The 21,186-nt window shown below is 48.5% G+C and overlaps 1 protein-coding gene across 3 annotated transcripts in view; it reads left to right on the forward strand.

Annotated features, from left to right (window-relative positions):
* PHF2 (PHD finger protein 2) overlaps positions 1-21,186 on the forward strand; it is a 124,479-nt gene that overhangs the window by 87,156 nt on the left and 16,137 nt on the right. For all 3 annotated transcript variants that reach the window (XM_053578456.1, XM_053578466.1, XM_053578474.1), the window contains exons 4-12: positions 7,727-7,887; positions 10,905-11,046; positions 14,180-14,366; positions 15,192-15,354; positions 16,584-16,671; positions 17,166-17,272; positions 18,690-18,781; positions 19,923-20,012; positions 20,557-20,925. In XM_053578456.1, coding sequence (XP_053434431.1) covers positions 7,727-7,887; positions 10,905-11,046; positions 14,180-14,366; positions 15,192-15,354; positions 16,584-16,671; positions 17,166-17,272; positions 18,690-18,781; positions 19,923-20,012; positions 20,557-20,925 — 1,399 coding nt within the window. The remainder of the gene's footprint in view (positions 1-7,726; positions 7,888-10,904; positions 11,047-14,179; positions 14,367-15,191; positions 15,355-16,583; positions 16,672-17,165; positions 17,273-18,689; positions 18,782-19,922; positions 20,013-20,556; positions 20,926-21,186) is intronic.

Here is a 21,186-nt window from a genome sequence, read left to right on the forward strand (position 1 = left end):
TAAATGTGTTTGTTTCTGGATATACACTTTTATTCCTCTGATCTGCATCTATTCTTATCCCAGTGCCACACAATCTTGATTATTCTAGCTTTGTAATAAGTTTTGAAATCAGAAAGTATCAGAAAGTCCTCCAATTCTTTCTTTTTCAAGTTTGTTTTGGTCATTCTGGGTCCCTTGCATTGTCCATATGAATTTTAAGATCAGCTTGTCAATTTCTACAAAGATGTTAGTTGGAATTCTGAAAGGCATTGCTTTCAATTTGTAGATCACTTTGGGAGTATTGCCCTCTTAAAAATGTTCAATCTTCTGATCTCTGAACATAAATGCTTTTCCATTTATTTAAATTTTTCAAATTTCTTTCAACAATGATTTATAGTTTTCAGAGTATAAATTTTACAGAGTATAAATTTTACACTTCCTTTGTTAAATTTATTCCTAAGTATTTTATTCTTTTTTGTGCTCTTATAAATGGAATCTATTTCTTAATTTTATTTTCAGAACATTTATTGTTAGTGTATAGATGTATAATTAATTTTTATATATTGATCTTATTATGTCCTGTAACTTTGCTGAACTATTTAATAGTTTATTAATTCTAATAGTTTTTTAATTGGTTCCTTGGGATTTTCATGTCATTTGTAGATAGATACTTTTTCCTTTCCAGTTTGGGAAAGAAAAATTTTTTATACTTCTTTTTCTTGCTTAATTGCTGTGGCAAGAACCTCTGGTATAACCCTGTTTTCTTTGGGTTTTCCTTATTAAATAGAGTCTGTGTCTTTCAGCTCTCTTAAGTTATAATCAGCTGTTAATATATTAATGTATGGTGGTAAGGTTTTGGGGAGAAGAAATAGTCTATGAATATATGATTAAATCTCAGTTTTATAGTTTGCCTTAGTCTCTGGGCTGTGACTTTCAGAGCATTTCTCATCCTTTTATTTTCCCTCTTCTTACTCAAGATGGGAAGGCAGGGGGACTGGAATTAGTTAGTTGCCTTTCGCCCTGTCAGAGAAAGGTCTGATAAAGTAGTTTCCTCTGGATGGCAGATTTTCATTATGGAGAACACTCTGGACAGATATATAAAAATGGTTCCTGATGGAGGTGAGAATTCGCCTCTGAGCTGTTCAGTGGATCTGGCTTGAAACTATTCACCTAGCAGAATAGTTTGGCTGAGTAAAAGGGAAAGCAAGAAACTAGGGCATAGAAAATGAGGCATTTGGGAATCCAATATAGTAACTGAGAAAGTGTAATTTTTATTTAAAGGAAAGCAGAGATACGCATAGGATTTTCTAGGAGAGTGGAAAAGCATCCCCCTTGAGACCTCACACAAAAGTCATACACCAATATGAGTACTTTCATCCCAATTCCTCCTACATTTGTCTATAAGAATTCCCACTCAAAGAAGAAAAAAACAACAACAAAAACAAAAGAATTCCCACTCAAAAGGCTGGGCGTAGTGGCTCACACCTGTAATTCTAGCACTCTGGGAGGCTGAAGCGACTGGATTGCCTGAGCTTACAAATTCAAGACCAGCCTGAGCTGGAGACCCTGTGTCTAAAAATAGCTGAGTGTTGTGGTGGGTAGCTGTAGTCCCAGCTACTTGGGAGGCTGTGGCAAGAGAATTGTTTGAGTTCAAGAGTTTGAAGTTGCTGTGAGCTGTGACGCCATAGCATTCTACTGAGGGTGACAAAGTGAGACTGTCTCAAAAAAAAAAAAAAAAAAAAGAAGAATTCCCACTGGTTCCCTTCAGGCCTTCAAGTATGCTGTCCTGGTTTCATAGGTTGAGGATTAACTCAGTTGTCACGTAAATCCAATTTTCTTCACGCTGTATCAATTACTATCAACTGCTATTTTACTAGAATGGTATGGCATCTGTTCTCATGATGTTTGTAGCAAGTATGGCATGCATTGTTCTGTGCAGAAGATCCTTATCTTTGTTTTATGAGGAGATCAGTCACAGGCTAAAGGTTAGGTGTCACAGGCTAGAAGTTGTATTTTGCAGGAATAGCATGTGCTGGGTAAACTAGGTCACACTAACCCAAAATTCCTCATTTTACTTCAGGGTCTTTTCCAACTTGTCCAGAAGGCCACAATTCTCTCCCACCTCCCAGTAGCTCCTTTAACATACTTCCATCCCTAATCAGTTTCTTTTTCCCTTCCTCTGACTGAATCAGGAGGGGATCTTGATCTTAAGAACCTGGTAGAGCTCCAGGAGGTAATAGCCATGAAAGTGTAGGTCTCTTCTAAGACCTTCTGAGTTTTAAACTCTTAACCTAGTCTACACTTAACTTTTAACAATTGGACAAATGTTACCGCTTAAGTGTTCTTATAAATTACTGCCTCCAACAACTTCTGCTTCAGAATTTTTCTGTATTTTCCTTACTCCCAAGATTTGGGGGATAGCTGTTTGCCCTATGGCCTCCCATTCTCTGATGAATCGCAGAACATTTGTTGATAATTCAGTATGTTCAGCTTTCCTCTTGTTGTAGGGATGGGAGTGATGACTTCTAAGCTCTTTACACTCCAGTTCTACATTATCTTAGCCACTTTGCATTAATGAGGTACTTTCAGCACCTTATTGAGATGTTGAGTTATGTTGACAAAAATCACACAATCTGTAAATTAGAAAGGAGACCTTATTCTTAAAAGAGGGTACCACAAATGAACACATGTATATGTGGAAAAAAAAAAAAGAGGGTACCACAACCTGTAGGTGAGAAATGGAGCTTTTGGTTAAAACCTAAAGGTCAGTGCTTTAAAAGTGAGAGAAGTAGTAAAAGTACAGAAGTTTACGTTAAACAGGATGGCCGAATATACACATTTAACAAGCTGTAGGAAGAGTCATGACTAGTTATGAAAGGAGCAACACAGCATGTGCACTTGAGCTTCATGCTACTCCATGGGTCCCAAGTTCAGTAGAGGTATTAGTCATGATCTGTGGGTGGTGTTGGGGGCGGGCCCTCTGTTGCCAAAAGGTGAAGGAGAGGACATGAAAACCCTCTCTGGACACCCTCTGTAGACTGATTAGAACCACTTCATGGTCAGTGGTCTCTTATTGGGAAGGAATGTTGGTCATTTTTTTGTGCTGAAACCGCAAAAAGGGAGGAACAACATTAGATGGTTAGTTGAACTTAGTGGAGCAAATCTTTCCAAAGTGTTGGTTCTGTTTAACCCTTGGGAAAGAAAGCCTGATGGTAGTTAATGAGGGAGAGGATATGACAAAATATGTCTGAACTTCCATCCCTCCATGGCCGGGAACTCAGTTTTAAGGTTTCTCTGGGGTCTTTTGGGGGATCCATTCAATCATTTGGGGGACTTAGGATTTTATTGTTTCTCAGTTGTAAGAATTCTTCACATATCTGGATACTCGTCATTTACCAGGTATTTTCTGCTATTCGTGGGTTGTCTTTTTCTTTTTTGAGACTGTCTATTTGAAGCACAAAAGTTGTAGTTTTGATAAAGTCTAGTTTATCTGTTTTCTTCTTTTGTTGCTTGTACTTTTGTTGTCACAGCTAAGAAGTCATGGCTTGGTTCAAGATCATGAAGATTTATGCCTTTATTTTCTTCCAAGAGTTTTATAGTTTTAGCTTTTTTTTTTTTTTTTTCAGTTTTGGCCAGAGCCAGGCTTGAACCTGCCACCCCCGGTATATGGGGTGGGTGCCCTATTCCTTGAGCCTCAGGTGCTATCCTAGTTTTAGCTTTTATGTTTAGATCTTTGACTCATTTTGACTTAATAATTTTGTGTATTGTATGAAGCAAGAGTCCAGCTATATTGTTTTGTGCGTGGATGTTCAGTTTTCCTAGCAACTTTTATTGAAATGACTGTCCTTTCTGCTATTGAACTATCTTGACACTCTTGTTGAAAGCGGTTGACTGTAGATGTAACTTACCTCTGGGCACTTTATTTTATTCCATTGCTCTGTATGTCTCTTACCCCAGTACCACACTGTTGTAGCTTTGTAGTGAATTTCGAAGTTGGGAAGTGTCCTCCAACTTTATTCATTTTAAAGACTATTTTGGTCGTTTGCTACCTTGAATTTTCCATTCAGCATTCCAAGTTCAATTTGTCACTTTCTTTAAAGAAGTCAGCTAGGATATTGATAGAGATTATGTGGAATCTGAAGATCAAGTTCCTATTGTTTCTAGAGTCCCACTTTTTCCTTCTAGATTTGATTTTCTTCTTAGTGAATTATATCATTAATCTTCTTAATGAATTAGAATGCTAGTTCTTTTAGCAAAGGCCTATGCAAAATATATTCCCATGTCTGGCAGTGTTTTCATTTCATCCTTACATTCGAATGATTCTAATATTCTGAAATGGATCTAAAGTTCTAAATGAAAATTATTTCTCTTTAACTCTTTGAGGGATTATCATCTTTTGACATCTCTTGTTGCAGTGTAGTTGCTGTTTTTTGTTTTGTTTTGTCTCTGGTGAATAATATTTTCTTTTTCCTTTGAAAATATTTAAGATCATGTGTTTTTGATGCACCATGAATGTACTGTAATGCCTCTATGCACACATTTGTTTTTGTCTATCCTACTCAAAACTCAGTAAGCCTTTTTGTTTAATGAGTCATATCTCAGTACTGAAAAATACTGTTTTCTCTTTTAATAGCCTGCCTTCTACATTATCTGTATCATTTTTCAAATATTTCTTCAAATTACTGTTTTTTTTAGCTAGCTACCATTAAGTGCATCTATTGAGTTCTAAAAATTTCATTCAATATATTTTTCATTTCTAAAATTTATATAAAGGTCCTTTTCAATGTTGCCTAGTCCTTTTTTGTACTTCCCTATTCTTTGCCTAATCTTGTCCTTTTGAATGTTTGATATATTTATCTTAAAATCTCTTTTTCAGTTGCTCTGTTATCCTCAGTTCCTATGCTCTGCTGGAACTGCTTCCCTCCTGTGAGGCATGATTCCTCAGAAGGGTCCTTTTTCCTTTCCTTTCCCTTTCCCCTCCACCCCCACCCCGCCTTTTTTTTTTTTTTTTGAGACATTCTCACTCGGTTGCCCTGGGTTGAGTGCTGTGGCACCATAGCTCACAGCAACCTTAAATTCTTGGGCTCAAGCGATCCCCTTGTCTCAGCCTCTCAAGTAGCTGGAAATATAGGCACTCGCCATAATGCCCGGCTAGTTTTTCTGTTTTTAGTAGAGACGGAGTCTCACTCTTGCCCAGGCTAGTCTTGAACTCCGGAGCTGAAACAATCCATCCACCTCAGCCTCGGAAGAATGCTAAGATTCCAGGCATGAGCCACTACACCCAGCCTAGAAGGGTCGTTTTCTGTGGTGACCAGTATGTCCTTGGCTGCTGAGGTGTTTTGTGTTTGCCTTTTACTGAGGTTATGTAGATTTTGCAAAATTAGTTCCAGATCCTATTTGGGTTTAGTGTAAATTTGAAACTCTCACCACTGAGATAAGAGCTTAGAATTTGGATTTATCAAGGGTGACTTTCTACCTATGACCCTGGTAGATATGGGAGGCTTCCCATTGCTTCCAAAACTTCCTTTGCACTGTCTCGATGTGCCTGAGTTTTTCACAGAGTTGCCTGCACACGTCCTTTCTTCTTCTTCACCTCCAGTCCCTCCTGGTTTATGCTAATACTATTTCCATGTGATCAAAGCCAGAAGATACTCTTTAGTTTTGATCTTAACTCTTTAGTCTGACCTCTTGGAAATTTGGGCACTGGACCCTCTCTGTCCTAGAAGTCCTGCCCTTTCTTGGAGATGAGTTTTCTCAGCTTCCTGTCTGCTGACAGCCCTCTCTGAGGGATTCCAGGGGTTGCACTGTCTCTTTCTCTTGCCGGAAGCTCCTGACCTATCTCTCAGCTTGCATGTCTACTGGAGAATCTGACATATATCTCAGACCAAATATGCTCCCAGCTCTATTCTTGATCTCTTGCCTCATTGCTGACCCCCTTCCCTGGGGCTCTCATGCCTCACACCAGTGCCTGGCCATCTATCTTTGCCTGCCCCTGTTCCTGTAGCCCCCTTGGAGCTGTTGACAGACCTCCTGGTCTCCTGAATCCCCAGTTCCCCTCACTGTGCCCAATCCAAGGCCCCACACCCTGAGCTCCCTCCTGATGCTTGGCCTGCTCTGCCTCAGGTCATTATCTCCCAGCACTGGCAGAGGCACAGACGATGTCACTGCCCTACTCAGACTGCCCCTAGCATCTGGATCCCTGCCACCCTCACACTTAACACTTCTCTCACCTTGAAGGTGTGCTCCCTCTTCCTCCCCCTCTTTTGCTCACCAGGCCTTGGCTTCAGCTCTTGCTTCTGTTTTCTGATGGCTTCCCCAGTGCTGCTCAAAGCTGTGCCCATCCCACAGAAGCCTGTCCTGGCATCTGGGCAGGGGCTATTACTGCAGGGCCCAGAAGGGTCCAGGTACCAAGACAATGCAGCACACAGTAGAGAATAGGGGGTGGAGGCACCATGGACCACAGCTGCCCAACTTGCAGTATTAGCCCCTCCTGTGGACCACCCAACATCCCCACAAAAGGTAGCCTGATGGGGCCACGGGCTAGAGCCAAGAAGTCCAAGTCTAGTTATGTGGCCCTGAGCAGACCAGGCTTTCCCTGGACCCCCATCTTCCCCAGAAGATTGCTGGGACTGGCAGTGCTCTGCAAAAGTCGTTTGTCCTCTTTGCATGGGTACTCCTCTCCTCTGCCTCTGGCTCTGTGGTGTCAGCAATGTCCAGTAGGGGGCAAGCCAGGACTAGACACTCTTAGGTCTTTGGACTGGCACAGTACCTGAGAGTCACCCTTGCCAGATTGGGGTTAGCTCTCCCTCCTGCTGCTTTCTCTGGGGCAGCTATAGAGGCAGGCAGGGCTAGGCAGGTCAGGGGATGAAAGGGTATCTGGTTTTCACCCCTACTTTCTCCATACAGCTTTTCCAAGGTCTTGCCCTTTGGAGTGTCCAGTCTTGACAGCTCCTCCTCATTAGCTGTGACTCTGACGGCTCCTGTACCCCTGCTGGGGGAGTTTCAGGGTCTCAGGACGGTGAGTGAGGGACCTGCCCAGGTGTGGCTATCAGTGTGGCCACTCTGGACAGCTCCCAGGGCTCCCAGCTAGGGTTCTTGGCCCAGGTACTGAACGGCAACATCTCCTCTAAGGCTTCATTTCTTCTATAAAATAGAGACATTAATTCCTGAAGCTGTATCAGGATCTGGTGTCCCAGGGCTATGGTCAAACACGGGAGCTGGCCTGCCCCAGAGTCCCCTCAGATGTGCTTGAGTGCTAGGCTCGCCTAGCCCTACCCACTGGGGGCTCTCCTTGAACGGTGCTCCTTGTGCTTGGCTCAGCCTGACAGGGGCTATGCCTTTTGCTATGCCCTCACACCCCAACCTCCCCTTCCAGGGGAGGAGCCACCCTCACCTGTCAGGTCAGGGCTGGGAGGCAGTGAGGGCTCTAATCTCATTCAGGCCACAATGCCTCCTGCCTCTCCGTGCTTGGCAAGAAGGTCCTTGTTACCACTGCCTTGAAGTGTGTGGGACCAGTATTGGCTGCCACACGTGGTGGGGTCTGTAACTCAGCACAACATCTGCTCTCTGGCTGCCCTGTGGCTCCTGGGTGTGGTGCCTCTGGCCAGGTCTCCTCCTATGGAAGCCAGTGGCCAGACAGGCTCAGCCTCTCCAGCCCCAAGGCCCCATCCAAGCTTATCCTGGGACAGGAGACTATTGTGTGTGGCCCTCAGGCCCAACATGGCCTCTGACCTGTGCTTCCCCACAGTGCTGAAGACGTGGTTGTCCGTGTGCCGGGCAGTCAGCTCACGCTGGGCTACATGGAGGAACATGGCTTCACTGAGCCAATCCTCGTCCCCAAGAAAGAAGGGCTGGGCCTGGCTGTCCCAGCCCCTACGTTCTATGTCAGTGACGTTGAGAACTATGTGGGTAAGTGCTGTTGCCTTCACCTCACTGTGGGGGCCAGACTGGGAAATGCTGGGGGCACCCACTGCCTGTAGACTCTTTCCCCATGCCCTGGCTGCAAGGTATGGTGTGAGCAGGTGTGGCTGAAGGCTGGCTACAGTCCATGGTGCTCTTAGATCAGACCCCACATCTCACCAAGACAACATGTGACCTGTCATGGCCCTCCCCTCTCAGTTACTCTGGCTGCAAAGTGAGGTCTGGTCTTTGGTGGACCCCTTGGTCTGACAGCTGTGAATCCGTTAACCATTACCTGTGGGTACGTATGACACTGCCATGCCAGGGAGCCTGGTGTGTGGCACCTCTGCCCCATCCTGGCTGCCCAGTCTGGGGCCTGACACTCTTTGTCTGCACCAGACCTCCCATAGTATCAAGGCTGCCTTCTCTTCTGGATTCCTCATGAGTTCTGACCGGTGTCATCCCATCTTGGATCCCCATACAGCTCCTAGTGTGGTAGACTGTCTTAGTTTGGCGGGTATGGGTGGAGGAAGTGCTTGTGGGGGGTGCTGTCTAAAAAACAGGTGGCACTGAGAGGACAGCACACCTGGTAGTGACTCCAACAGGCAGCAGCCACTGAGGCCTTCCTGGTTTTTGGGGCTCAAGGTGTTTGTGGGGGATGTCTGGGTAGCTGGTAGAGGAGGACAAGAGAGAGTGCCAGCTAGGGCCCTGAGATGAGTGGCTCCAGTGCTCTTAACCTGCTCCTCTTCAGCAATGCAGCCACATGGGGTGGGTGCTGACTGTTAAATGAGAAGCCACTGGACACCATGTGGGAGGCCACCATGTTCTATTTCAGCAGGGCTGAGGGGCCACCACCCTTCTCTGGAGCCACATGTCTAGCCTGGGGCCATCTAGGTCAGGCTCCCAGACTCATGTGGAGAATGAAAGGCAAGCACCATAGGAGCTGGCAGGTTTCTCAGGGATGGAGGTGGAAAGGTCTTGCCCCACATGTGGGGATGTTGGGTGGCCCACAGGAGGGGCTAATACCGTGGGATTCTTACTGAGGAGGAGGGCAGGCTGGGCATGCCTAGAGCAAGGATCCAGCCCCTGGTCACGTGTATGCTCCAGGTCCACTTGTACTGGGACATGGCCATTCAGCAGTCTACTTCTATCTTGCTACACGATGCTGCTCAGATAGCCTTGAGAGCAGCAGTTCCATGAGCAAGCCCTGTTCTCATCCTGAGACTCACCGTACTAGCTCAGTCCTGGCACTTTCCCTGGTGGTCTTTGCTAGATGTAAGCAGAGTCCTAGTGAGGCCCCTCTCAGTGCCAGGCACTTCTCTGAGCTCTTTCCCTGGGGGAGCTAGTTCATCCCCCCCACAGCCACAAGGGCACACCCAGATTTGTCCCCTCTACAGCTGTCTCTGTAGGAGCAGGGAGGGTTTAGCTTTTAGAGGGTTTTATTGCTTTCACGTCTTTCTTTTTCCTCTTACTATTATTTTTTATTATGGAGTTTGTCACACACACACAAAAATGAGAGAGATATGCAGTGAGCTCCCACACACTTCAATTTTTTTCTCCTGGAATATTTTATATTTATTTATTTTTTATTTTGAGACAGTCTTACTATGTCACCTTCGGTAGAGTGCCATGGCATCACAGCTCACAACCTCAAACTCCTGGGCTTAAGCGATTCTCTTGCCTCAGCCTCCCAAATAGCTGGGACTATAGACGCCTGCCACAACCCCTGGCTATTTGTTTCTTACAGTTGTCATTGTTGCTTAGCTGGCCTGGTTCGGGCTCAAACCCGCCAGCCTCCGTGTATATGGCTGGCGCCCTACCCACTGAGCTTCGGGTACCACCCTCCTGGAATATTTTAAAGGAAATCTCTTTGCATGTATAATTTTACCCATTAAAAACTCCAATAATGCAGCTCTAACAACAGTTTTTTTAAAAATGTAATTACAACTTCATCATTGCATTCTATGACAGTAATGATAATTCCCTGATTACATGAAAGACCTGGTTCACTCTTCCCAGGTGATGTTTTTACATTTGGCTGTTTGCATCAGAATCCAAACATGTACCCCCATGTTGTATATGGGTTTTATGTCCCTGAAGTCTCTTTTCTCCTGTGACAGCCGCTCCTTACATGCCACAGGCTTGTTGGAAAAGAGGTTTGTTGGTCCTGCACAATTTCCCACATCCAGGATTGGTTAGTTGTCAGTGTCCCTGTGGTATTGTTTAGCAGGTTCCTCTATCCCTGGTGTTTCCTGTGAGCTCATGGTCAGAGGCTTGCTTAGACTTGTGTTCAGGTTTCTGGCAGGACTCCCTCTGGGGTGGGTGTGCAGGAGGCCTGCAGTGCCTGGTCACACAATGTAGTGATGCAGACACGGGCCGTGAGCCTAGGCGTTCAGCTTTATCTGTCCACAGAAATCCCACAGTCTCTCACCTTATGGTCTGAGCCCATTAAGGAGCATGCAAAGGACAAGTTTGACAATTCTTGTCCTTCTTCCTTCTCCCTCTATCAATCATGAGTCTTCTCTAAAGAACTTTACCTCCCTGGTTGATTTTCCTTATCAATTATTGAAAAGACTTTTTTCTTTATATATCATTTTACCAATTTTCAGAATACTGAATTGGTGTACTAGAAATGCAGGTGTTTTGATTGTTTAATTTTAAAATATAGGTTCTCATGCATTATTTGGGACATACTTATACTAATTTGTTGCTCATCTGAAATTCAAGTTGACCAGTCATCCTATGGTTTTATTTGTTAATTTGGCCATTCTTGCTAAACCTGTGACCAGGTCTGTCCTCTTGATGGTTAGAAGGAGAGAGCAGTCAGGGTACTTTGTCAAGCCAGGAAACAGTGGGTGGGTGGAGTTGCACTTAGTGCTCAGAGCCTCAGTACCCAGCCTCCCAGTGGCAGCCACCCTGCATGAGGGTAGCTGAGGGTGTCTGAGTGCCTGCTCTGCACCTCCCAGTTTCGTGGGAGGCCATAGCATCTTCCTAGGGTGCTCACACTCCCCCCGCTGCCTCCCCAGGTCCAGAGCGGAGCGTGGATGTGACAGATGTCACCAAGCAGAAGGACTGCAAGATGAAGCTAAAGGAGTTCGTGGACTATTACTATAGCACCAACCGCAAGCGGGTCCTAAATGTCACCAACCTTGAATTCTCCGACACCAGGTGAGCAGGGCCTCTCCAGGGGTGTTAGGGCTGGGGACTGGATCCAGGACCCCTCTCTACTCTGGGGCTGTGGCCCTCCTTTCTCAGGCAACCTTTAACCTGGTTACTCAGGTCTCAGGAGAGAGAAATACTGTACATAGCACATGCTGATTTTTCCTGTTTCTCTGTCTTTTAAAAATTTCCTTTTTCATTTTGTTGTTGTTGTTGTTGAAGCCTGCCCAGTCTACACATCACTGGCACACCTATTGACACCCTCACACGCTTATTATGTGCTTACACTGCCTCGCTCAGGTGAGATCACACCAGGGCCACTGCTGTGTGACATGCCTTCCTTGCCTTCTCAGGCCCAACTTTTCCCGCGCAGGAGGTCCCTGCACAGATGTGTCTTCGGTGACCTGGTTCCATTGGTTTGATTCTAGGTATTTGATGTCATCAGACCCACAATCACTGGTCACTGTCAGTAGAGTTGTACTCATGTGGGGGCTGGTCATATTCGAGGTCACAGCAACAAAGGGTGGGACCAGCAGCTCTGCCACCAGGAAACCTTGCTGTCCCCCAGGACTCCGTGCTTGGCAGTGGTCAATACCCTGGATTCACCCCATGTCCCCTCTCCATCAAATCCCCAGTGGCCACCAGCTGGCCCTTAGAGAAAGAGCTGGAACAATGACTGTTAAGACATGAGTGGCTAAGTATGATTTCATTTTTGCAACATTTCATGCCTACTTCCAAAAAAGCACATGAGGTAACATATGTATGAAAGGGCAGGTAGAAAAAAAAAATTAGTGAATACTACACCAAGAAAGAGAATAGAAAACTGTACCAGGAGCCATAAAAAGATGATATAATTAGATACTGGATTTTATTTGAGCTTTCTGACAGCAAAGGCAAAAGGGAAAATGGGATGGATTATGCCAGCAGAGGTTCTCAAACTTTTTAAACAGGGGACCAGTTCACTATCCCTCAGACCTTTGGAGGGCTGGACTGTAGTTTAAAAAAAAAAAAAAAACTATGAACAAATTCATATGCACACTGCACATATCTTATTTTGAAGTAGAAAAACAAAACGGGAACAAATAACAATCACACCGCCTCATGCGGCCCACAGGCCGTAGTTTAAGGACCCCTGGATTATGGTATCTGCAAAAACAGTATGTGTTGCATTGGTACCAGAAAACATACTAAGTCATGTCTCCATCAACTTAATTAGCTGCCTGGCTTGAGGGGGCTAGTCCTCATGGTGATAGAGCTGGGGGGCATGGTGCTTTGACCTAGGATTTCCTCTTGGGCCTCTTAAGGCCACCTTATTTCCTCCTGTGTTCCTTGGCCCAGACCAAGGACTGTTGGGGGGATCATTCGCAGCTTTTATTGGGCACTCACCTCCCGGGGAATTCATGTGGGCTTGAAAAAGGGCCTTAAAGTAGCTCAGAGAGCCTGCCCCATACCATCTAGAACAGCGGTTCTCAACCTGTGGTTTGTGACCCCTTTGGACTGTATTAAAGATTCATGACATTAGGAAAGTTGAGAACCACTGATCTAGAGGGAGGCAGTGTGATCTCTGTTTTCTTGAGTAAATTCATCCCCCATCTTTGAAGGTCAGGCATGAATCCCTGGGCTGTCTGGGGCTGTTTTCATGGCTTACTGCCTTGTGAGGCCTGCAGTGACTCCCCCACCCCCGCTCCACAAAATTACCTGTTGTGTAGGAGATTGAGGGTCGTGTGTCTACTGCCTGTCATTCAGATACACACAACATATCTACACTCATGCTTATGGTGGCCTTGGGCTCCCACAGGGGCTTCAGGACACCCCCCTAACTCAGAGAAGGGGCTGACTTTGCACCTGAGGAGCAGGCCCAACCAGGGAAAGGGGGATGTTTGGGGCTCTATTGGAAGGTGGGGATAGCTGCCCGCCTGTGGTTTGTGATGTGTGAAGACCTGGCTGGAACTTGGGGGACTCTCCTTTTGTAGGGCACCCACATGTCAGTGGGTCCATGGTTTGCTGCAGATGTGGACTAGGGTGATGAGGACTCCTGAGGGCTGGAGAAGGGTACTAGTTTGGAACATGCTAGAGACTTAGAGGTGACAATCTAAGATTGTTGAGATTAGGGTGGCAGGATCAGGCTGTGATTTATGACAGGGTGGATGTGGCTTTCAAATAGAGACAACAGCAGTCTCAGCTGGAGTAGCAGAGTTGTGACAAATGCTGTCTTGCCAGAGGTAGCAAGAACTCCCAGACCTGATTGTCATTGGTGGCTGAAATGTCACCACAGGTGCTGCTGAGTTTGACATTTTTCATGCATTTTTGTGCATTTTATCTGGGACATTGACATTTAATTGACTCAAAGTCTGCCTTTGCTTTTTCCCTGTCTTTCTTGGATACAAGTTGTCTTGATTTGACAGCAACCTGACATAGCAGGGAGTCACAAGCACCTTTTTGTCTACCCTGGAGATCAGTGGCTATCATTCAGATGATGCCAGGAGGGACATGGGTTGAGCTTGAGAAATGACGTTTGCACTTAAGGTCCTATCATGCCACAGCCACACAAACATGGCCAATTCAGGAAGACTTGCTTTTTGGTCTCCCAGGAAAGGAAGCTCTCTGTCTGGGGTGGCCAATTCTTTTTTTTTTTTTAGAGGCAGAATCTCACTTTGTCGCCCTCAGTAGAGTGCTGTGGTGTCACAGCTCTTGGCCTTAGGCGAGTCTCTTGCCTCAGCCTCCCAAGTCGCTGGGACTACAGGCGCCTGCCACAACGCCCGGCTAGTTTTTTGTTGCAATTTGGCCAGGGCCGGGTTTGAACCTGCTACCCTCAGTATATGGGGCCCGCACCCTACTCACTGAGCCATAGGCGCCACTCTGGGGTGGTCAATTCTTAGGGCTTCTTCTCACCATCTTCTGGGTGTGGAGAGCAGCATTAGACCTAATCTGCCACAGCTATACCCAGAGACTGGGCTTGTTCCACCTTCTGTGTTCCCCAGCTTGCTTGTCCATGTAATGGGAGCAATGCCACATGGCCCACAGGTGATGAGATAGAATGTGGATGCTCTTCACACAGGTCACCTATCCTGTCTGAGGAAACATTAAAAAAGGAAGTATCAGGTCCCCTCACCTCTGACCACTCTTTCTCTCCCACCCCTAGAATGTCCAGCTTTGTGGAGCCACCTGACATTGTGAAGAAATTGTCCTGGGTAGAAAATTACTGGCCAGATGATGCATTGCTGGCCAAGCCCAAAGTGACCAAGTATTGCCTGATCTGTGTGAAGGACAGCTACACCGACTTCCACATAGACTCTGGGGGCGCCTCTGCCTGGTACCACGTGCTCAAGGTGAGCCACGTCCCTTGGGGCACCTTGCCCTGGACACAGCCACAGTCCGTCTGCCAGATTATCTGCAGTCACCACAAGCCCCAACTATGTCCAAGACGCTACTACTTTGGAGGGACACCAGGATGTCCAGCCCAGGAACAGGAGGTCGTGAAGATGTTTCTGGGTGGAGGACCAGGGGATGTGGTGGGCCTGAGAGCCACATATCCCTTCCCAGTGTGATTGGGGCTTGTTAACAAGTAGGGCAAGGCTGCTGGGTGACAGAGCACTTAGAGCAGTAGGGAGGTGTTGAGAAGAGGGGTCAGCAAGAGCCAGAGTCCCACAGAAGCCAGTGGCAGGGTGATGGGAGCATCTGAGCAGGCAGAGAGGGCTAGGAGGCTCATCACCAGGGGCAAAAGAAAGAAAAGAAGGCAGAGGAAAAATGAGATGTAAATAATAACAGAAACAATAAAGCTTTGGGTGGTGGCTATCCTTTCATACTGCCTGGGATCCAAGCAGCTCTCAGAGGAGAGCTACCTAAAACTCTTTTGATAGCTAATTATGGCCTTATTTATCCCATTGGCACCCACACCATTTGTAGTGCCACAGAATAATGGCATGTGAGATTATGGGCTATTGCCCCGACCATGCTAGGGGCTGTTACACTCAGCATCTTCTTGACATACAAACTTCTGAATTGCAAAGTATGTGTGCCCCTGATATTGCAGGCAGGGTGCTTTTCAAGTCAGGGCCCATCACCTCCACTCCAGGATTTCAAAATATGGTGGGCTTCCCCTTACCCCTCAGCATCCCAGCATGGGCAGCTCTGCCAATGGGCTCTCTTGGCAGGGAGAGAAGACCTTCTATCTCATCAGGCCAGCCTCGGCTAACATCTCCCTGTATGAGCGCTGGCGGTCTGCCTCTAACCACAGCGAGATGTTCTTTGCTGACCAGGTGGACAAATGCTACAAGTGCATCGTCAAGCAGGGCCAGACCCTCTTCATCCCCTCAGGTGAGCATGGGCAGCTGTGGGGACGCAGGTCCTGGGTCACACTGACCCTCATCGAGGTTACTACTCTGTTTCTGTGACAGGTCCCCACTGTGGAGGTCTCTAGTGTCCCTGGCATGCCTGCTCCCTTGCCCTGGCCAAGGTTCTTGCTCTAAGACAGTCCCTGCAGAGGGGCCTGCAGTGGGGCTTGGTGGCAGCAAGAGGCCTGAGTACCAACCTGCTGCCTGGCTAGCATGGGCATTCCTTGCCATGGAGCCACCTTACAGCCTGGCTGGACTCATTGTGTCCAAGTCCTACATGGGAGAACCAGATGGGAGAGCCATGTGTAGGGTGGGTGGTTATAGCATCAGTCAGCAAGGCCAACCTGAGGAGGACACGGGTGTCTGCTAATTTATAATATTTTGTTCAAGCATGTTTAGAATCTATGCTGAAGAAGAAAGCATGTTAGAGTAAAGCCCAGACATCCTGTTGTTTCCCTCATAAATTTATTCCACTGTTTCTGAAGGTCTTCCTTTTCTTTTAAAGTAATGCAATTACAGTACTGTCATCACACCTTAAAAAATGAACACTTAATAGCAATTGTCTGGTATCAACAAAGAGCCAACTGATGTTCAGATTGTCTAATTGTTTTATAGGTATTTTTTTCCATTTTAAATCTGGATCCATATGAGGCCCTCACACTTCCATTCATTTATAATCCTCTGAATCTTTTGTAATCTCTGGGTCCCCTCCTTCCTTCCTTTAGGAAGAGCCGTGTATTGCCCAGAGTCTGGCCCAGGCTCTATCTCTGAGGATAATCTAGGGTCTAACCCCAGCTATGGGGTAAATGTGGCCACCCTGCCTTGTCTCCTGGCCTTGCATGTGGAAGTCAGGGTGCCAGGCGACTACTCCCAGGGTAGGGCTTCCTTTCTTTGCATGTTGCCTTCATGTGGCTTGAGCAAGTATCCACAGCTCCAGGCCTCAGTTTCCCTACTTATACAGTACAGGGCTGGATTGAACAGACTGTGCTACCTCAGATATGGTCTCTCCTTCACCTCTTAAATGGAGGGTGGAATGGGGCTGGGGTGCCTTGAGTTACTGATGAAGCTGAAGAGGCAGATGGGGACACCAAGCCTTGCGGGGCAGGATCCCAGGGGAGGCTAGCATGGGTCTCTGCCACTGCTGGTCTGGAGCCAGGACAGCCTCCTGTAGGACCATAGTGGAGGGTCAGCCCCATGTTCTCTCTCTCTCAGGCTGGATCTATGCCACTCTCACCCCAGTGGACTGCCTGGCCTTCGCGGGACATTTTCTCCACAGCCTGAGTGTGGAGATGCAGATGAGGTAGTGCCCACCACACTGTCCGCACTCTTGGGCTCTGCTAGCCACGGTCCTCCTCTGGCTGGGTCAGTGACAGGGACTTTGTCCTGAGTCCTGGCTTGGCTTGCCTCTGGGTGGCCTGGGCATGACTATCAGCCTTTCTGGGCCTTCTCACTGTGTGGGAGGAAGGGGACGTGGGCTCCAGGTCTTACAGGGTGTTTTAACAGCCCAGTCAGCCCTTGGTGGGTTTGGGGTCACTTGAAAGGCTGCTGCCTTCTTTTCCTGGGCACTGGCCAAGCTCTTTAGGAGCTATAGCCATAAGGTTCTCATGGGTCCTGAAGTGTGGGCCCACCCAGGGTGGTTTTCCCCCAGTCTACCTCAGCCATGCAGGGCCCAGTGGGAGGCCTGAGCTGGCATGGCCAAGATGTGGCCTTGGTGTGGCTATGGCCTGGATTTACTCCCTGGCATTGACTAATTGGTGCTCAGTGCTTTGAATGGTTATTTGCTGTGGCTTCCAGAGCATACGAAGTGGAAAGGAGGTTGAAACTAGGCAGCCTGACTCAGTTTCCCAACTTTGAAACTGCTTGCTGGTACATGGGGAAGCATCTACTCGAGGCATTCAAAGGTACTGGTCACTCCAGGGTGGGTGTCTGAGACTGTGGCTGTTGGCTATGGGTGTGGCCAGACATGGGATGGAGTTCACTCTGTGGATCTGAAAGCTGCCTTCTTGTGGCCTGGGCAAATCCCCCTGGGCTTCAGCTCTCTGGGCTTCAGTTTGCCTGTCTGTTTGAAGTAGGGCTGGATTGAACAGGCTGGGCCAGCTCAGACACTGCCTCTCTTATCAGGACTGCCCTGTGCTTTAGAAAGAGCTCTGGGCTCTAGGTTAAGAGGGAAAAATGTGCCTGTGTTCTCTGTGCAGCATGGGTATTAGTAATACCCCTTCACACTCCACTTGTGCTTCCAGGGGGTGCTCACTCTTTAATGAACCAGTGGGTGTGAATGGGCTCCAGGTCCCCATGGGGTCCCTAGGGGCACAGTAGTTGGACCATGAGGCAGGTCCATGGCTTGTTCTCAGCCCTCTGTGGACACACTGGCTTCTGGCAGCCAGTAGCCCTGCTTAGATCTCCAGACTGCACAGGAGAGTTTATGTTTGTGTAAGATCTCCCTTTTTCATGGTGCTCTTCCCTGGAGCATTTTTGGTTCTGATAACAGCCATGAAGTGAGACTCTTTTGTCTAGAATGCCTTTTCATTTCAGCTTTAGTTTGAGAAGCTGAAAATGGTCCTTGGTCTTGGCTGGCCAGCTTTCAATGATGTTTTCCCATTGCACCCCAAATATGGAGCTCTGGGCTTGACTCTGGCTGAAGAGGAGCCTAGCGCTGCCCTCTGGGGGTTCATGCCAGAGATAGCATGACCACTGGTCAACTAAGCCACCATGACCAAATCCTCCAGCCTAGGTCCTCCTCTGTGAGGGGATAGCATTCCAGCAGGCCTCAGGACCAAAAGGACCCAGGGAACTGCTTTGGGGCGTGGAGCACTCTCCAGTGGGACGAGAGGAGGAGTACCTTTTCTGTTGGGCTAACCTCAGCCTCCAAGGGTGCATTAGAGGTTCTACATTAGTAGGAACCTAGCACCTGGCCAAGCCGTGCTTGTTTCCTCAGCTGTGCCAATGGGCACATGATGGGTGAATAAGAAGGTGTCTGGGAATGCTGGTGCAGGACCCTGATTAGAGCATGTGGCCTATCTATTTCCCAGAGTGCTGTGGCCCCTCAGTAAGGCAGGCCTGGGGAATTAGGTCAAGAGGGAAGGGTCAGGCCACCTACATGTAAGGGCCAGTCCTTCCCCTTTGAAGGGCAGGCCTCTGGGAGGACGGGTGCCCCCAGGTTCCAAGAAGAACCGTTGGCAGTTGAGCAGGTGACCATGGGAGGAGGCCTCTGGAAGGCTGGAGCCTCTGTACCCTTGGGTGGGGAGTGTGGCTGGGAGTGTAGTTGCCTGCCAAGAGCAGGCTAAGCATCCACCTGAACTCACCACCTTTCTTCCTCAGGCTCTCACAAATCTGGAAAACAGCTGCCTCCTCATCTAGTCCAAGGAGCTAAAATTCTCAATGGTGCTTTCAGATCATGGACAAAGAAGCAGGTTGGAATCATATCACAAGTGCCCTAGGGTGGGGTAGCAGGGAATAAATGGGGGAATGGGTAGCAGGTGGGTGGACCTGGCTGGAGACCTGGGAGCAAGGACTCATCCTGCCTCAGAGAGACACAGCCTGGGAAGGGCAGGTGTATCTGCCCCGTGATACACAGGAGAGCACTGTGTGAGCTCAGAAAGGCCAAAGGGCAGGAACAGCTGGCCCTATGACGAGGCATCTAATTCTGGGCAGGGGACACTCTTTTCTCTGCCTAGCTGGCCTTCACACTAGCAGAGAAGCCAGGCTGCTGGTGCGGGTACATTCTCCCCAGTCAACTTGCTCTGTGACCAGAACAACCCCTCTCTGTGACCCCTCCCTGATAACCCTACTGAAATAGCCCCCTTGGGTATGTTGAAGCTATTTCCCCACAGAGGCCCTGGAGAATCTGGCTTCTCATTTCCCTTAGTGTCTTGCCTGAGTCATGGCTACAAAAGAGAGGGGAAGGTCCAGCTCAGCCTTGGGCAGTCTTTGGGGACAGTGTTTCCTATAGGGGCTCTCCTATGCTAAGTCAACATGCCCACCCCTAGCCTGAGAGAGGAGGGTACCTTCCTAGGTCAGAGAGAATGGGGTCAACAGAGGTCTTCAAGAAGGGGATACCAGGCAAGGAACACTGTGTACAGTTGCCTCTCTCATGAGCGGGACAGGTGAGCAGCCAGAGCCATCCTGTGGCCACCACCTCCTTCAGGTCTCAAGGCCTGGGACAGTCCAGGGAGTCCCTTCCACCTTACCTCAGTTGCATAGCCAGATGGACTGGCCTAATGCCCGGGAAGAAGGGATATGGGGCTCATGTCTCCTCCATACTCTGCTGGTGGTGGCCTCAGGCAAGCTTGTCCCCTCTGGGATTCTACCTGTAGAGCGGAGGCCATAGCAGAGCCTTCTCATCAGGGCAAGGTCTGGCCAGAGACAGGGGTCCAGGTATTCTAAAACCTCATGCAGCCAGGCCATACCCCATGACAGTCCCTCACCCTGTGTCCATCTTGGTGGCTGGTGGTCCTGGCTTGAAAGCAGGGAATGGCCTGGTATGGTGCAGGGGGGCAATCAGGAGCCACAGAGGCCCAAGCTGGGGATGACCCTGTGCCTGGTGTCCTGCAGGCTTTGGCAGAGCATGAGGACGAACTCCCAGAGCACTTCAAACCTTCACAGCTCATCAAAGACCTGGCCAAAGAGATCCGGCTCAGTGAGGTAGGTCTCTGCACATGTACTGGGCCAGAACTCTGGGGATGATGGAGGACCTGCTTGTCTTTCTTTGAGCTTGGGGGTCAGTCTGGCCCAGAGCTGCCAGGCCAGGGAAGGCCAGCATCCCAGGTAGCCCTCCCTGTGCTCTCCTGGTGGGCTCACCTACATGAAGATCAGGTCCCAGGTTTCAGGCTGGGCAGTGTGTCCTGATGTGAGCAAGCAGGGAATGAGGAAGGGCACTGGGCCACTCTGCATCTCCCATGGGGGGCACTCTGGGGAAGGAGGCTTTGGGTCAGCCCCTCCAGTCTCAGCTCAAGTAAGCCTGGAAGAGTTCCCCTGTGCCCAGGGTAGGATAGAAAAGCCCTAGGGCTGTGAGGATTCAAGTGGCCAATGGTGGGGACAGAGTGAGCATGTCACACCATGGCCTGGGAAAGATGAGCCTTTCTGGGCTGACAGCCTTTACCAGTGTGGCATTAAGTCCTGGCATGTGGACTTCCTGGGCCACAGTTTGGAATAAGCAGCATGTGACTCTCTCCTTTCTGTACCCCAGAACGCCTCCAAAGCCGCCCGACCAGAAGTGAATGCTATTGCCTCCTCAGATGAGGTCTGCGACGGGGAGCGGGAGAAAGAGGAACCCCCATCTCCCATTGAGGCCACCCCACCTCTATCCCTCCTGGAGAAAGTGTCCAAAAAAAAGACTCCCAAAACTGTGAAGATGCCTAAGCCTTCCAAAATCCCCAAACCTCCCAAGCCCCCCAAGCCTCCAAAACCCCCCAAAACGCTAAAGCTCAAGGATGGAGGCAAGAAAAAAGGGAAGAAGTCCCGGGAGTCAGCCTCACCCACCATCCCCAACTTGGACCTGCTCGAAGCCCATACCAAGGAGGCACTGACCAAGATGGAGCCTCCCAAGAAGGGCAAGGTGAGGACCGCCTTACCCTAACTCCTTGCCTCATTGCCATCTGCACTGTGGCACCTCTTAGGAGCCAGGCCCATGGGGACAGTTGGGGCCACTTGTTCTTATTCTCTAGGTACTCCTGGCTAGGCAGGGAGGGGAGGCCAGAGTGCAGCTCTTGGCAGCGTCCCTGTGGGGTGAGCCCCCAGGAGGGTGTGAGGGTCTATACTCTTGCCCAGCAGATGCACTTTCTTTATGCTCCCGACCAGGATGCTGCATCCAGGCTCA

The sequence above is a fragment of the Nycticebus coucang genome, chromosome 2 (assembly GCF_027406575.1).
Source record: "Nycticebus coucang isolate mNycCou1 chromosome 2, mNycCou1.pri, whole genome shotgun sequence".
NCBI lineage: Eukaryota > Metazoa > Chordata > Mammalia > Primates > Lorisidae > Nycticebus > Nycticebus coucang.